Raw genomic sequence first — 16,505 nt, forward strand, 5'->3', positions numbered from 1 at the left:
ATAGCTGTGCTGGGGTCCTAGCAATCGTGCTCGCTTCGGCAGCACATATACTAAAATTGGAACGATACAGAGAAGATTAGCATGGCCCCTGCGCAAGGATGACACGCAAATTCGTGAAGCGTTCCATATTTTGGTACCAAGCCCAGCTCCCCGCGGAGGTGGGCGACCGCTCGGATTTTCCCCTGATCCTGCGCCGCCCCTCCCCGCTCCCGACCCCAGGACGCGCTCAGGCGGAGCTCCGCTCCGGCCCCTGACAGCTGTGACCCTAACAGCAAATACTATTTCTTCCTTTTGGGAACCGGGTGTCTTGGGGCGGTCACCTCGCGCCGCCCAGACACCTGGCAGGCAGGTGTGCACCACACCCAGCAGATGGACGGACGGGTGGCCTTCTACTTCTCCGTGACCAGGAGACTGAAATCCTTCGCTTCCTGTTTCGTCGAGTGCCCTGCACAGGGCCTGGTTAACGGCTCAAGAAATGCACACTCTTGAAATTATTGGGTTCACCCTCAAGTCACCTGTTACTTGCAAAGGAGGGAAAAAAAAAATTTCCCAGCAGAGAGGCAGGCAGATGTCCCTTTGACCTGGAGAGTAAATCCAGCCTGGCTGTGGGGAGGCTCTGTGAGTTTCTCACGTGTCCAGCAGAGGTCCCAGCCCACTGGGCTCCTGAGCATGTGAAATGTAGCAACTTGTTTTTATTAGTGTAATTTACACTGAAAAGGTCGCGTACAGTCTAGAGTTTACTGCCGTGTTCTAGAAACTCACCAAAGCCAGTGCAATTTCACCCAGCGTCCACACTGCATGGCTAGCCGCTGGACAGCCACCAGCATCCCTGGAAAGCCACGGTCATGAAAATAAAAAGAAAGAAAAGGAAGGAAGGAAGGAAGGAAGGAAAAGAAAGAAGAAATGGCCAAGGAAATTTCTAGGTCTAAACCCAAGAGAAGGACCAAACACCACACCCATGCTTCTGGGCACAGCCGGGAAATTAGCAGACGGGCTGGATTTCCCAGGGTGCCGTGGGCATCACCGCTGCTCGTCTGGGTGTGCTGGTGGTATCGGGCAGGAGGCTGGGCTGGGGCAGGTTGGGAGTTAAATGGGGCTGCAGGGAGGAGGCTCCTGAGGAGCTGACCCTCAAGTAGGAGGGAGGGCAGTGAACGAGCCAGGTGACCAGAGCATCAGCAGAGAGCACAGCCAGGGCAAAGGCCCTGAGACAGGCCTGGGGCTGAACACGTGGGGGCACAGAGAGGGCATGCCTGCTGGAGAGTTCACCCGGCAGGGGGTGGGGTCCTGGAGGACATCTTGGCTGAGGGGGCAGTGGGGAGCCATGGCAGATTTTGAGCAAGGGAGGCTCCTGACCTGAGTTAGCAGGTCCCCCCACTCCCTGCTTTGAGATGCCGTTGTTACTGCTACTGTTTTGTCACAGTATGTTCTGTCTGCATCCCACCGGCCAGGACCCACACAGGCAACAAGACTGAAGTGATCGTTTGCCGAGAGCAAGGGGAGCCCACCCAGAAGGCGCCCACCGACCCCACAGAGGGGCCCGACCCGGGGTCCTGCCCTGACGCCCCGGGGTCCCACTCAGAGAGCTCAGGCACTGAGGGGATGGGGGGGGCCCAAGAGGTGGCTGTGGGGAAAGGGCCCAGGGCCCCTGGTGCACCTGCAGCCCCCATGCCCGGCCACCGACACCCCAGGGCCCGAGCCCTCAGCCCAGAACCTGAAGGGGCCCCTGCAGCCCCAGGTCCTCCAGCTGTGGTCCCCGTCCCACCGGCATCACCGAGGTCCCACCCCAGAGTACCTGGAGCTCCCCTGCCCTGTGAGCCCTTCATCATTACTCATCCCCTGCATTCTCCCCAGGGGTGGGTCCTGGAAAACGACTGAGTGCCAGGGAGTCAAGGGCAGAGGACAGCTGCACGGGCCCCAGACCTCTTTGCCAGGTTCCTGATGGACGCCAACATTCCTAAGATACTGACTCGTGTTCACTCAACTACACTTATGTCAGGCTGGCTCCCTGTGGCTGCTCAGAGGCACGTACATGTTAACCCGTTGCACGCTGACAGCGAACCTGAGGGCAGTGAGGAGCTTTCCAGACGGGGACACGGACGCATGGAGAGGCCAGCTGTGATTGCCGCATAAAATCACGTGGCCAAGCGGGGAGTCGGGATTTGAACCCAGGCTCCAAGTGGGGGCGCTCAGGCCAAGGAATTATACAGAATTATACAATTCCATAAACCTGAGATGTTGAATTTGGGGGCGTCTGAGTCTGGATGCCTTGGGTTCCGGGAGGTTGAGTGCCTAGCACCCAGGTCGGCAAACTATCTTCTGCGAAGGGCCAGAAGCCAGTGTTCTCAGCCTCGCGGCGGACAGAGCACTTAGCTCACCGTGTGACACAGCGGCAGCTGGAGACGGGTGGGCACAGCTGAGTGCCAATAAAACTTCTGTGCAACACACATTTTAAAATTATACGATTCCCACTTAAAAATGTTGGAGGGGCACCTGGGGGGCTCAGTCGGTTAAGCATCCCACTTCAGCTCAGGTCGTGATCCCGCGGTCCGTGAGTTCCAGCCCCGCGTCGGGCTCTGGGCTGCCGGCTCGGAGGCCAGAGCCTGCTTCAGATTCTGTGTCACCCTCTCTCTCTGCCCCTCCCCTGCTCACACTCTGTCTCTCTCTCTCTCAAAGATAAATAAACATTTTTTAAAAAATGATGGTTAAGAATGTCAGAAAACATCGTTATCTCAAGGGCCAGACCAAAAAAATAAATACATAAATCTGGGATCTGGATTTGGCCCCCGGGTCCAGAACAGCGCTGGCCGATAGAAATTTATAAGACCAACCGGACCCATGGTTTTAAATTCGAAGCCACATTAAAAGGACTAAAAGAGAACAGTGTTAGTAATACGTTTCACATAACTCGTTATCTTGAAAATATTACCATTTCAACATGCAACGTATGTGAAAAATTCCCGAGGTGTTAATTTACACCCTTTTCCAAATCCGGGCTGGGCTTCCCATGCCCAGCACGCCTCACTTCCCACGCTGACATAGCGTGGAAACACTCAGGCGTAGCTGGGGTGTGCAAAACTTACACCTAGCAGCAAAGCGCGTATGTTCCCGGGTTGTTTCAAATCTCCTCACATGTTTTCCCCAAATGGAATTTACTTCTAAGTCAGGATGAATTAAAATCTAGGACGAAGCCTCTGCTCCCTGGCTGCCGGGGGATGGGGGGCCCTGCCTCGAGCGCTCACTCGCCCCGAGAACTTGCCCGAGCGGGCACGGCGTGGACGTAGGGCTGCACACACAGGCAAGCCTCCGGTCCATCTTGTCCGTCTCAGAGCCTCCCAGGGCAGGGTGGGGTCCCCAGAGTCACTGGCGGCTCCTGGACAAGCACCGGGGGGCTGGGCACGTTGCTGGCAGCCGCTGACCACCGCAGCCCGGGGCAGGGGCCCAGGGGAGCGGCTTGAGCCGCCTTCCCGCCGCCAGCCGCACAGGGCCCTGGGTCCCACGGATTCCCATGCCCCAGCAGGACCCGCAGGGGGGCCATCTGGCTGCCCCCCCAGGGCCCTGCCGCCCTCAGAGCGCCCCACCTCGATACCAACAATCCACATTACTCCCACACTCAGAGCTGCACCTTCCCGTTGTTGGCTACCCGCCATGCACTGGGCCCCCCTTTCACAGATGGGGAAGCTGAGACCCAAAAGGGAAGGGACTCACCCGAGACCACCGGCTAGGACTTGAACCCTGAAGAAAGGACCTTCAGATGGAAGGAATCGGAAGGGTTGACAGATATCCAGGAAGTGGGGGCCAGGGAGGTGTGCTCCTCGGGGAAGGGGTAGGGGTGAGTCGGCTCTGAGCCCTCACAGAGCCCAACCAGCTGCTTGTCACGTGTGCCAAACTCCTACTCATGCTTTTAAACCCCGTCTCCCATGTCCCCTTTTATATGCAGCTTTCCTCGACACCTCTCGTGGTGCCTTGGCTTCCCTCCAGTTTCCTTCATCCCTCTTTCAGGCTTGTCTTTCTGTCCTGTACCTGCTCACAGGGGCAGGGGTGGGGTCTAGGCCTGCTCACAGGGGGCAGGGGTGGGGGTCTGGGCCTGGCTCAGTCGTTCTAGGGACGGGCTGGACCAGAGCTAAGGTCTCCTGTGAGCCAGCATCTCCTAGCAGAGGGACTGGCCCAGAAGCCAGGCTGGGGAGCATTTGAGGAGTGAACAGTCGGGTGAGTGGATGAATGAGGGAGAGTGAGCTCCTGAGTAAGTGAATTCATTCATTCCGTCACCTCTTTGTGAATTTATTGATCTATCGGTACAAGCGCACGCCGCCTGTCGAGAACCACGTGCGTGCCCGGCCTGGAAAACTTGGCAGCCTCAGCCGTACCCCAGGACATGTCGACCTCTCGTCTCTGTCCCACTGTCTCCCCACTCCCTGTCATCCCTCGGTAGGACATTCGAGGCCCCTTGTCATTGCTCGCTCTCCCCGGCCCATCGGGTTGATCCCCACGTGCTTTCAAGCACTGACGGTCTCTGCAGGGCTTGGCACCTTTGGTTCTGCCGGGAACACTATCCCTTTTGGGCTGGCAAACTCCTACTCATCCATCAAAGCCCCAGCTGCAGCGGCCCCTCCTTGGAGGTGCCTGCCCTAGTTCCCTAGTCCACCACCCAGCTGTGGGAGTCCCAGGACCCGGGTGGACCGGGAGGCGCCTCGGTGTGACAGACAGGGGTCCTCGTCCGTGCTCCAAGGTGCCAGAGTCCCACCCAACAGTGCCCCCCTTCGCGTCCTCGCGCAGAGGGGCAAACTTAGACGGGTGCCGGCGCCGCCTGGGGTCTTCCAGCAGGGAGAGGGCAGGGGGGCCTCGTCTGGGGCCGTCCGCAGCCCCTGCCCCTCCCCGCGTCCGCTTCCCGGCGGCTCGGACGGGACGAGGGGGCCCCTCCAGCCCTGGGGACGGGGCGCCCCGCCGGGGCGGGGGCGGGGCGGGGGTCGGGGGCGGCGAGGGGCTCAGGAAGTCGGGCCGCAGGAATCCGACGCGGCCCGGCCTTATAAGGACAAGTGCGCGGGGGCCAATCAGCGGCGGGGGCGTGGCGCCGGGCCCCGCGCGTCCCCCGCCGCCCCGCGGGCTCGCCCCGTCCCGTCCCGGCCCGGCCCGTCCCGCCGCCAGCCATGAGCTCCACGCAGTTCAACAAGGGGCCCTCGTACGGGCTCTCGGCCGAGGTCAAAAACCGGGTGAGTGAGGGCGCGCCCTCCGCGCCCGCCGGGCTCCCCAACGTGGGGCGGGCAGCGAGCGCCCAGACCCGGGAGGAGGGTGGCCCTCCGACCCCCTACCGCCCGGGGTCCCCGGGGGCACCCTCCCGAGCCCCCCTCCCGGCCCCAAGTGTGGGGAGCGGTCTGGCATCCCCCCGCATCTAGGAGTGCTTGGGTCTAACCCCTTCCTCTAGCGCTCCCCCACCTGAACCCCTCCCTCACTCTCAGCCCCACGCCCTTCCCGCGTTTCCAGGCCCGAGAATAACCCCGAGGGGACCCCGGCAGCCCCCCCTCCTCATTCCCCGGCCACACGGGCTTCAGGCGGGGAAGGGGAAGGGAGCCGGCCAGTCCGCCGTTGTTTTCCAAGGGTGTGGCCCCCCCTCAGGAATTTCCCCACCTCTAACACCTGGGGTGGGGGGGCAGGACCAAGGGGGAAGTTGGACCTGGTCGGGGGGGGGGGGGGGTGCCCCTGCTCAGCTGCTTCTTGCTGACTTCCCTTTGTCCCCATCTGGCAAAGTTAAGGTGGTGGCAAAGGCATGTTCAGGATGCTGGGGGTCCCGAGACCCGGGATGGGGCCTGGGGGAGACACTGTTTGAGAAAGCACTTGTTGGCTGGCTCAGAGAGCAGCAGACACTTCTGGAGGGTCACACAGCGGGTCCAGCCTACGGAACGGAGAGCAGCGGGTGATCCCTGACCCAGGGAGATGGTCCTGGCCCGGGCCAGTCACTCTGGGCCCTTCCAGCAGGAGGGGAGCTTGTCCCTCCCACCGGGCACCTGGGAATGTGGCCCCACAGCCAGCAGCCCCCGGGAGCCTGCCTGGGCATGTGGAAGGCATAGCCTTGCCAGCCAGGGACCGGCACCTGTCCCAATGGCAGCCCGGGGATCGCGGACAGGAGGGGGACCGCGAGGGCCTCCTGAGCTCCGAGGAGCTGGCCTCAGCCCCTCGGACAGAGGGAGGCTGAGCCTTGGGGAACTAAGGCGCAGTGAGCAGGCTAAGGCTCCCGAGCCTTCCTGAAACGCGTTCTCCACTCCAGCAATCGCTGGATGGGGTGACCGTTTACACCGCCCGTGCTGGTGCTGGTGAGTGGCCCACTCAGCCCCAAGGGAGGTTAAGAGCCGGGTCTGTGTGTGGGGCTCCCAAGAGATGTCACACGAGCTGCCCAGAACCACACACGGCCTGCGAGCGGCAGAGTCAGGGCTGGAACCCAGACCTGCTGCACCCAGTGCCTGATGGCCACCCCCCTGCGTCTCCCGGGGCGGCAGGAAGTGGGTGAGGGCGTGGCACCCGGCCCGTGCGCGCAGGCAGTTTCCGCAGACGGAAGGGGCAGGTCGAGACCTGCTGTGTCTGGGATGAGGTCAGAAGGCGCCCGGTGACCAGCCCTCAGCTTGCAGGTCTGGAGAATGGGCAGGGCAGTGACTAGCTTGCCAGGGTCACTGGGGCCGCACCTGAAGGGGAAACCAGCTTCCTGTGGCTTCAGATCCACGCCGCGTCCACTTTACCGGCTACTTAAGAGGAGGTTAAGACCTCTGGACACCTCTGCCTGGCCCCCCGTGCCTCAGTTTACCCCTGGCTGGATGGCATGAAGGCAGGCTGGTGTCCAGCGTCCCTCTGAGCAGTCACTCAATTTCCGGCCGGCTGGGGGGGTCTAGACCTCTGGGAACAGCTGGTCCCGATTTAGCAGGGAGGCAGCGGCTGCATTCCTGGCAGTTTGCGGTGAGGAGGAATGTGCTGAAGGCCGCTGTCCAGTGGGGGGAGGGGGGAGGCGGCGGCCGCGGGTGGGGCTGGCCGGGCGCCTCTGCCCAGGACCGCGGCCCCCAGGAGCCATCAGGGGCCAGCCCCGCAGGCACGCGCGGTGTCCAGACCAGCTGCCCTGTCTCAGGCTCAGCTTCTCCTTCTCAGGGCAGGGCCGTGGGGCTGTGGGAGCCAGGAGATGGGGCGTGGGCCAGGAGGATCGGGTTAGCGGGCCAGCCTCCCTGCCTTTGTCTCTGCTGTGCTCTGGTCAGCTCAGCCCTGATCCCGTGTCGTGAGGTTTCTATGCAGGAACCAAGAAGTGGGGCCCGGTTCAGGAGGCCCTGGCGCAGACAATTCTGCACAGCTGGGGAAACTGAGGCACGGGGTGAGAACTGTGTCCATGCTCATAAGGGGGTTGGGAGCAGAGGTGAGAGGAGAAGTGGGGTCTGCAGAGGGTGGCTCTGGGGTCCTGGTCCCCTGGTAGGGGTGGAAGGGCAGGAAGGGAGAGCGCCCAGGGCAGGGATCTGTGTGGGCAAGTGTGTGCGGGCATCTCAGCAGCCGCCCTGGGGCTGTCCGTGTCTGCCCACACACTGGCTTGGGTCCCCCTGACTTGCTGTGGCTTCTCTGGGCCCCAGCTATCCTGGCTTTCTTGGCCTTGGGTGCCCCGAGGGAAACATGGCGTGTGTGTCTGTGTGTGTGTGTGTGTCTGTGTGTGTGTGTCTGTGTGTGTGAGAGAGAGAGAGCGAGCGAGCGAGCTGGTGGGTAATGGGTGTGCACTGATGGGAGACCGTGAACCTTTTTGTCCATTTACCCAGGGACTGTGGAGACAGCACTGAGCTGGGCAGCAGAGTTTGAGGGGTAGATCATAAGCAAGGAGGTATATCGTATAAAGGTAAAAGCTAGAAGGAAAATAAGGCAGAGTGGGGGAAAGAGGGCATGAGGAGGGCTTTCCTAGCCAGGATACTCGGGGGAACCCTCTCCAAGGAGGTAACCTTTAAGCTGGATCGGTGACTAGATTGAAGGGAGGGACCCAGCCATGCAAACATCTGAGCCAAAAGTGACAGCTTGTGCAAGGGTCCTGAGGCAGTAAGTGGTATGGTCAGTGTAAGGAGCAGAGAAAGTTTTAGTGGTTCCTCAGTAAGTTTAACATAGGGTTACCATGTGACCCGGCAATTTCAGTCCTAGAGACACATCCAAAAGAATCGTATGCGAATATTCATGGCAGTGTCCTTCACTGTAGTCAAAGGTGGAAGCAACCCAAATGTCCATCCATGGATGAATGGGTAAATACAACGGGTCCATCCACACACTGAAACGTTACTCAGCCGTAAACAGGAGTGAGGCGCCCACACCCACCGCCCCGCGGGCGGACCCTGAACACACGATGCTCAGGGAGGGAACCCGACACGAGAGGCCACACGGGGTGTGAGTCCACGTGTGTGAAATGTCCAGAACAGGCTCGTCCACGGGCAGGAAGGGGCTCGTGGGGGCCAGGGGGGGGGGTGACTGCTATTGGGGACAGGGTTTCTTTTGGAGACATGGAATGTTCTGGAATTAGACTATGGCGGTGGTTGCGCAATGTTGTATGTTAAAAACTACTGATTGTTTACTGTTTTTTTTTTCGAGAGCATGCTCACGAGCCAGGGAGAAAGAGAGACAATGTTAAGCAGGCTCCACACTCAGCGCAGAGGCTAATTCAGGGCTTGATCTCACGACCCCGGGATCATGACCTGAGCTGAAATCAAGAGTTGGATGCTCAACCGAGCCACCCAGGCGTCCCTGAGCCGTTCGCTTGAACATGGTTAAAATGATAAATGTTATGTTATTGTTATCTCACCGCAATTTAAAAATCGCAACAGAGGGGCGTCTGGCCGGCTCAGTCAGTAGAGCATGTGACTCTTGACCTTGGGGTCGTGAGTTCCAGCCCCACGTTGGGTGTAGAGATTACTTGCAAAAAAGGTGTTTTTTTTTTTTAATAAATAAAATAGGGGCGCCTGGGTGGCTCAGTCAGGTAAGCGGCGGACTTCGGCTCAGGTTATGATCTCATGGTCTGTGGGTTCGAGCCCCGCGTTGGGCTCTGTGCTGACAGCTTGGAGCCTGGAGCTGCTTCGGATTGTGTGTGTGTGTGTGTGTGTGTGTGTGTGTGTGTGTGTCTCTCTCTCTCTCTCTCAAAAATAAGCATTAAGGGGCGCCTGGGTGGCGCAGTCGGTTAAGCGTCCGACTTCAGCCAGGTCACGATCTCGCGGCCCGTGAGTTCGAGCCCCGTGTCGGGCTCTGGGCTGATGGCTCAGAGCCTGGAGCCTCTTTCCGATTCTGTGTCTCCCTCTCTCTCTGCCCATCCCCCGTTCATGCTCTGTCTCTCTCTGTCCCAAAAATAAATAAACGTTGAAAAAAAAAATTTTTTAAATAAAAAAAAAAAAAAATAAGCATTAAAACAATAAATAGACAGACAACAGACAAGAGCAGGGTTCTCCAGTGCGGGGAGAGCAGGGCGCCGCCAGGGCGTGGGGGCGGGACCGGAAGGAGCCGAGAGCAGGTGTTTGTCGCCAGAGGTGGGGACGTGTCTGAGCCTGCGCAGGGGGAGCGGCCCCGCCCTCCCGGAGCTCCCCAGCTGACCGCACCCCGTGTCCTCTGCTCACCCAGCTCCTGTCCAAATATGACCCCCAGAAGGAGGCCGAGCTCCGTAGCTGGATGGAGGGACTCACCGGCCTCTCGATTGGGCCCGACTTCCAGAAGGGTCTCAAGGACGGCGTTGTCTTGTGCACGTGAGTGCGGTGTGCGCAGGTGCCGGTGGCCCTGACGGTGTGCGCTTCGAGGTCACACGGTCCCAGGGCTGGCTTTCCCCGCAGCGGGTCTCGGGTCCCGCTTGTCTTTCCCCTTCTCGCGTGGCCGCTTGGGGGCGGCTCTCTGGCGGCCAGCCTTCTCCCCTCACACCCGGCCTCGGGTGGGAGCCTCCTTGTTCCTGGGCCCTTCCCCCCTGCGTCCTGCTCGGGTGGCTTCGGACATCCCTGGGCGTGCAGGTCCGCAGACTCGCCCCCCACGACGGTGGTTGCCACACTCGGGCCCTCTGCTCCCTTGCGGGTGAAGGTTACATCGCAGGCGGGGAAACTGAGGCCTGGAGTGGGGTGGCCTGGGGTGAGGTGGCCTGGAGTGAGGTGGCCTGGGAAGGCAAGAGTACGATCCGTTTCTCGGGTCTCTGAGGCTCCCCTGCGCTGACGGAGGGTCCTGTCCCCCCTCCCCAGACTCATGAATAAGCTTCAGCCGGGCTCTGTGCCCAAGATCAACCGCTCCATGCAGAGCTGGCACCAGGTGAGGCGCCCGCGGGCGGCAGGAGGGGGCAGCTGACCCACCACGTGTGGCGGGCGGGTGGGTGGGCCGGGTGGCCTCACACTCCTTCTCCCGCCTCCTCCCAGCTGGAAAACCTCTCGAACTTCATCAAGGCCATGGTCAGCTACGGCATGAACCCCGTGGACCTGTTCGAGGCCAACGACCTGTTCGAGAGCGGGAACATGACCCAGGTGCAGGTGTCCCTTCTGGCCCTGGCCGGGAAGGTGAGGCCCAGAGACGGCACCAGGCACCTCGGACTGCGTGCTGGACAAGGCAGGCACGGTCCACCCAGTCGCGGACTCACGGTCTCAAAGGAGGAGACGAGGAACACATCTTTTACTTAAAAAATAAAAGACCAACTTTATATTTGAGAGCAGTTTTAGGTTCGCAGCAAAGTTGAGAGGAAGGTGCTGAGATTTGCCGCGTGCCTCCTGGCCCCGCGTGCACGGCTGCCCCGTTGGGTGGCACTGTGTCCCTCAGGGGACATTTGTCACAATCCGTGAAGCTCCGTGGACACATCATTGTCAGCCAGAGTTCATCCCCGAGTCACTCTGGATAGATTAGAAATACGTTACATGTTGTGGGAAACACCCTGAGCACAGGAGGATCCGGCCAGTGTGGGGTCTAGTGACCAGGGAGGAGCGAGGGGCAGGTGTCCCTGCCCGGCGAGCTGCTGGCGGGTCGGGTAGGAGGGGTTGGCAGTGAGGATGCCCCCCGCCCCCCGAGTCCTTGTCCTGAGCCGTCAGACCGCTGGTGGCTGAGGCGCTGGGTGGCTGGTGGGTGGGGGCGGGTGGGAGCCCGTCCCCGTGCCTCCCCCAGAGTTGCACAGTCTGGGCCCGGTGCAAGGGTCTCTGCTGCCCCCCACCCCTTTGATGCTCCCACCACCCCTCCCCTCCAGGCCAAGACGAAGGGGCTGCAGAGCGGCGTGGACATTGGCGTCAAATACTCAGAGAAACAGGAGCGCAACTTTGATGACGCCACCATGAAGGCGGGCCAGTGCGTCATTGGGCTCCAGGTGGGCTCCCGGTGCCTCTGACCCTGGCCCGCCCCGGTGGGGTGGGGGCTTCTAATGTGACCCGGGCCCGATGAGCCCCGTGTCCCCTCAAGTTCAGGGCGGGGTCTAGAGGCCTGGCGGGGGCACCTGACCTCTCCTGCCTGCCTCCCTGCAGATGGGCACAAACAAGTGTGCCAGCCAGTCGGGCATGACAGCTTATGGGACGAGAAGGCATCTGTATGACCCGAAGAACCACATCCTGCCACCCATGGACCACTCAACCATCAGCCTCCAGATGGGCACAAACAAGTGTGCCAGCCAGGTGGGGCTCCCCGGGCCCCACCTCCCTGCGTGCTCTTATCCTTGTCCCCACGCGTGCCTGTCACTGAGAGTCCCGCTCTGGAGTTCCCTCCGACCTCTCTGCCAGCTTGCTGTGTGTCCCGGGGAAGTTACTAGCCGGCCCTGTGCCTCACCCGCCCCCCCCCCCGCCAGGGTTGCCCAGGGGCTCCGTGCAACCCTGGTATCTTCGGATCTGCTGATTCTCCCTTTCCTGCCACCTGGCATGTGCCAGTACAATGGTCTTGGAAGTCTTGGGTTCTTGGGACGCCTCGGCCCTCACCTGGGGAGCTCCCTGGCCGGCAGGGAGAGCCAGGCCCATACAGTCGGCACAGAGGGCGAGAGAGGGCGTCCAGGCAGGGCTGGGGGGGGACCCACGGGAGCCTGCGCTAGGTTCACACCCAGACGGAGTTGGTGCGGGGGGTCAGGGGTGGGTGTGGCCTCCGTTGGCCCTCCTCCGCCGCCCTCAAGCTGTCTCTCCTCCTGTGCAGGTGGGCATGACGGCCCCCGGGACCCGGCGGCACATCTACGACACCAAGCTGGGGACCGACAAGTGTGACAACTCGTCCCTGTCCCTGCAGATGGGCTACACTCAGGGCGCCAACCAGAGCGGCCAGGTGTTCGGTCTGGGCCGCCAGATCTATGACGCCAAGTACTGCCCGCAGGGCCCTGCGGCCGATGGGGGTGCGGTGGCTGCAGGCGACGGCCCAGCGGAGGCCCCGGAATACGCCCCCTACCGCCAGGAGGAGGCGGGCCACTGAGCCGCCGGAGCGGGCCGCCTCCCCACATCACCCTGTCTGCTTCTCGCGTTTTTCTGTTCTGTCTTGTGTTTCTGCTTGTCTGTGGGGAAGGGGCGGAGGTAGATCGGGGGGGGGGGCGGGGTGTCCGCCAGAGCACCTCCCGCCAGCGAGTTTCCCAGCAGGCTTTGGGCTGGCCTGGGGGGTGGAGGTGTTGGGGGAAGAAACCTGGGCAGGGAGGGGCCCTGCCCCGTATGGTTTCCGGTCGCTTTTCCCTCTCTTCCCTTTTCTCTGCCGATCAGTTTGTGGTTTCTGTGCCCACAGAAGCTTTGGGCAGTTTTAATGAAAGAAAAATAATATTTTTTGCAGGGGAGTGGGGGGCGGGGTTTGGAGATGGTGGAAGGGGATGCCGCCGAGAAGGAAGCAGGTCCCCTGGGAGAGGGCAGGGCCACAGTCCCCAAGTATTTTAGGTCTTGTGAGGACCTAGCAGTCTCAGACAGTCACCCGTAGCCCACCCCCTCCCCCCCCCCCAGGGCCTAGCGGAGAAACTGAGGCCCAGGCAGGACAACAGAGTTCTGCCTGGTTGACACAAAGCCAGGCCCGCCCTTCACCCTTCCCCTTCCCCTACTTGTCCCCATTCCTCTGCCAAGTACTGCACAGGGATCCCCACCCGGAGGTCCTCCCTGGGGACTGGCCCCCATCCAGGAGCCCTGGGACCAAGAGATAATGTGAAATGTCAACTGTGGACCAAAGGCAATAAAAACCTCTTTTTAGGAAGAAACTACTGGGAGAGTTGGGAGTCTGCGGCAACCTGGGGTTGGGGGTGTGTAGGGGGGGCCCTGGGGGGTGGGCACTGGACCAGCATCTAAGGAGGTCCTCGGGGCTGGGCGGCGGAGCTAAGAGCGGAGGCCCAGGGCGCAGGTGAGCGTGGGTTGAAAAAGTGCTTTGCGGGTCAGGACCTGCGTGGCGGAAAGAGGCCGGCCTGCCTGCTGGCTAGAAAGGTGAGCCCCGCAACCCCAACCCCGTGTCCCAGCCCACAGACAGCTCCACCTGCAGCCCCCAGGGGTTGCTCGGGCTGTTCACTAGGCCCACAGTTCTGGAAGCGGCAAACTCCTACACATCCTCAAAGCCCCAACGCCAAGCCCACCTCCCTTTTCTCAGGGATCCTCCCAGTATATCTGCTTGCTCCCCGGTCAGTGCCTTCAGAGCTGTGGGGTCCATACACATGCTTCGTCTTCACCATGGTCTTGGGAAATCTACCCAGTCTTCTAGAAAGGGATTCGGAGGTATTCCTCAAAATGCAGTGACCGTTATGACCCAGGACTCTAATCTTGGAATGCTGGGCCCCCCCCTTCCCCCTTCCACCATGGCCGGGCCCACTGTAGGGACCAAAGGAATGTTTGTGGGATTGACAAATGATGACCAATGGAACCCCCACCTTGTGGATGGACAAGTGGAGTCCCAGGGTCACGAAGCGAGTCTGGCTAGGCCAGGGTCCCCCAGAATAGAGTGGGGAGAAAGGGACCTCGTAAGACGGGGAGCTGCTGCACTGCAGGCGGGTACGCAATGTGGGGAGACAGCCCGGCCGGCCTGTCGGGGGGTCGGCCAGCGCGGGGTGAGCCGGCGACCCAGCGCCCCAAGGCGACGCAGCAAGAGGAGAGCGGCCCCTTTAAGAAACCCGGCTCTGCACGGCCTCCTTCCACGGCGCGCGTGGATCGGGCGGGCCCGGCCTGTGCGTGGCAGGGATGGCAGCCAATAGTAGGGGGCGGGGGCGGGGCCGGGCGCGGCCGCGGGCTTCCCAGGCCCTGGAGGTGAACTGCTGGGGTTTAGGGCTCGCTGCGGGAGACGCCTCTTAAAGGGGCCGCGACCCCGGGCTCCTGTCGGGCGCAGGGAAGGCGGCCAGAGATGAGGGCTGGAAAGGTGAGAGGGTCCCGGGGTGCGGATGGGTGGGAGGGAGGCAGGTTTCCTGGGAATTAGGGGGTGAGGGCGGAGTCCACAGTCACCTCCCCCCCCCCCGCCCCCGGTGGGTGTGAGCGGCGAGGGGCGGCAGAACCGGGCACTAATTCTGCAGGGCATTGGACTCACCTGACGGGTATTTGCCGACAGACACCTGCAGCCCCTCTCCGCGTTAGAACTCCGACAAGCCCTCTGCCCCGCTGGAAAAACGGAGGCTTCCCCCACCCCAGCTCCCTCCCGATGTAGAGTCCTCCAGTGGGGGGTCGGGGGTCCCGGGTCCCAGTTCCAGCCTCGACCGGGGCCTGTGGGAACGCCCTGCCCCCCCGGCAGCACAATAATGAAGTAGGCCAGAGCTGGACAGTTGTAACCAAAGCGGGGATCAGGAATTGCTGGTTCCAGGAGCCGCAGCGCTGCCTCTCCGCCTTACTCTTTCTCTGCGTCTTGTGGTTCTTAACGATAAATGATACACGAGGGGTGGGTGGAGCTGGGGCCCTGCTCCCGCGGGGTGGCTCTGCCTGTCTCTGGGGGCCTGGTGTGTAAAATGTTCAGCACGGTGAACACTTTGCTGTTATCATTGGGTTAGAGCTGGGGCTGGGGGGCGGGGATCTTTCCCAGGACGCGGGATGGGGCTGGGGGCCAGGACCTGGCAGCCCCCAAAGGGGCTCAAAGTGGAGTCTTGACGAGTCAAGCCGAGGCTCCTCCCCCTCAGGAATTAGTTGATAGCCTTTTGGACCCCAGCCCTGCGGCGAGCGACAGCCCAGGAAACCAATAAGGTGCGGGGACGGCTTCGGGCAGGGCTCCCATTGGCCCTCTCCGCCCCTCCAGGGACAGAGGGACCCTTAAATAAGTGCCTGCTGTTCGGCTCCAAGCAGAACTTCTAGGAACCCTGCACCGTGAGCTAGGAGGAACGAGGTTCAGGGAGGGCCAGGGGTTGCCCGCAGCCACACAGTGCGTCTCAGCCGGACCCTCCGTCGTGTGCTCTGTGCATTCCCACCATGGCCTTCTGGACACAGCTAATGCTGCTGCTTTGGAAAAATGTCCTGTGTCGCAGGAGACAGCCGGTAATGCCAGGACAGATGGGCCAGGGCGGGGCGGCCCCGGTGTCCCCCACGGTCCCCCACTCCCCCGCCTCTTCTGCCCCTCTCCCAGATCCAGCTCTTGGTGGAGTTGCTGGGGCCTCTGTTTCTCTTCTTCATCTGGTGGCTGTATGCCACTCCCACCCCCGACTGGAGCAACAGGAGTGTAAGCCCCCCTCCCCCCCCCCCAGGGACCAGGCCCTTTGCGGGGGAGAGGGGAGGCACCTAGTCACCCTATCCACAGGGTCCCGTGAGCGTCAGAGAGCACAAGTCTGAATGAGCACTCTGCGAGGGTGCAGACACGATGGGGGTGCAGGCAAAGCTCCCCACGCCCAACGTCCCCACGGGCCACTTCCCCAACAAGCCTCTGCCCTCGGCCGGCGCCCTACCCGGCTCCAGGGTCTCATCTGCAGCATGAACGACACCTGCTTCCCGCAATCCGCGCCCGCCGAGCAGCCAGGTGTCCTCAGCAACTTCAAGGACACCCTGTGAGCAAGCGGGGGTGGGTGCGGCAGCCACAGGTACGAGGGTGTCTGCCGAGCCTCCACCTCGTGCTCTCTCTGCCCCCAGCGTCCTCTGGCTCCTGGCAGATGCCCACCCCATCCTTGGGGGTGGAGGACGAGAGCCCACAGGATGCTGGCCAGCCTGGGAGAGCTAATGCCAATGCTGAGAGCGGCGGGCGGGGCAGGTGAGGAGGCCAGGGCCCTTTGGCCGGCAGGGATGCTCTCTGAGCCTCCATCTGCCCGGCTGTGTCGTGGGCACAGGGCGGGAGCTGTCTCGGGCCAAGCTTTGCCTAAACTCCTGCTTCTGTGTGTTCCTCTCCCAGCCCGGCCTCTCCCAAGCGACCGGCTGCGGGACCGCCTGCCCCTGACCACTGAGCTACTGGGGACACTGCTTCGAGAGATGAGATGGGGTGGGGCGAGACCAGGTGACTCTGGGATGCTGCCCTCAGGGGGGTCCTCAGCCTGACCCTCTGTCGTGTGCTCTGCTCAGCTCCCACCGTGGCCTTCTGGGCTTCCCCATCCTGGCCAGGGTCCTCTGGTTCCGGCTTCCAGGCCTTTTCCTGGGCTGTCCCTGACTCCTGGAGGGACGAGGGACGGGTGCCCAGATGGGCTGTGTCCA

The 16,505-nt window shown here is 61.9% G+C and overlaps 1 protein-coding gene and 1 non-coding gene across 3 annotated transcripts; both read left to right on the top strand.

Annotated features, from left to right (window-relative positions):
* The first annotated feature begins 26 nt into the window (after positions 1-26).
* On the top strand, positions 27-133 carry LOC122488898. The gene has a single exon (XR_006298786.1). It is a non-coding gene; the product is annotated as a U6 spliceosomal RNA (small nuclear RNA).
* Positions 134-5,055: 4,922 nt separating this feature from the next.
* On the top strand, positions 5,056-13,132 carry CNN2 (calponin 2). 2 transcript variants are annotated; one of them, XM_043590082.1, is made up of 7 exons: positions 5,056-5,207; positions 9,601-9,722; positions 10,200-10,266; positions 10,371-10,508; positions 11,183-11,299; positions 11,454-11,600; positions 12,106-13,132. In XM_043590082.1, the coding sequence occupies exons 1-7, from the start codon at positions 5,145-5,147 to the stop codon at positions 12,373-12,375; spliced, it is 924 nt and encodes a 307-aa protein (XP_043446017.1). In that variant the 5' UTR covers positions 5,056-5,144; the 3' UTR covers positions 12,376-13,132. The 2 variants fall into 2 exon arrangements, with proteins under 2 accessions (XP_043446017.1, XP_043446018.1); XM_043590083.1 differs by having other exon boundaries at positions 5,075-5,207; positions 11,574-11,600.
* Positions 13,133-16,505: the final 3,373 nt, after the last annotated feature.

The sequence above is a fragment of the Prionailurus bengalensis genome, chromosome A2 (assembly GCF_016509475.1).
Source record: "Prionailurus bengalensis isolate Pbe53 chromosome A2, Fcat_Pben_1.1_paternal_pri, whole genome shotgun sequence".
NCBI classification, from domain to species: domain Eukaryota; kingdom Metazoa; phylum Chordata; class Mammalia; order Carnivora; family Felidae; genus Prionailurus; species Prionailurus bengalensis.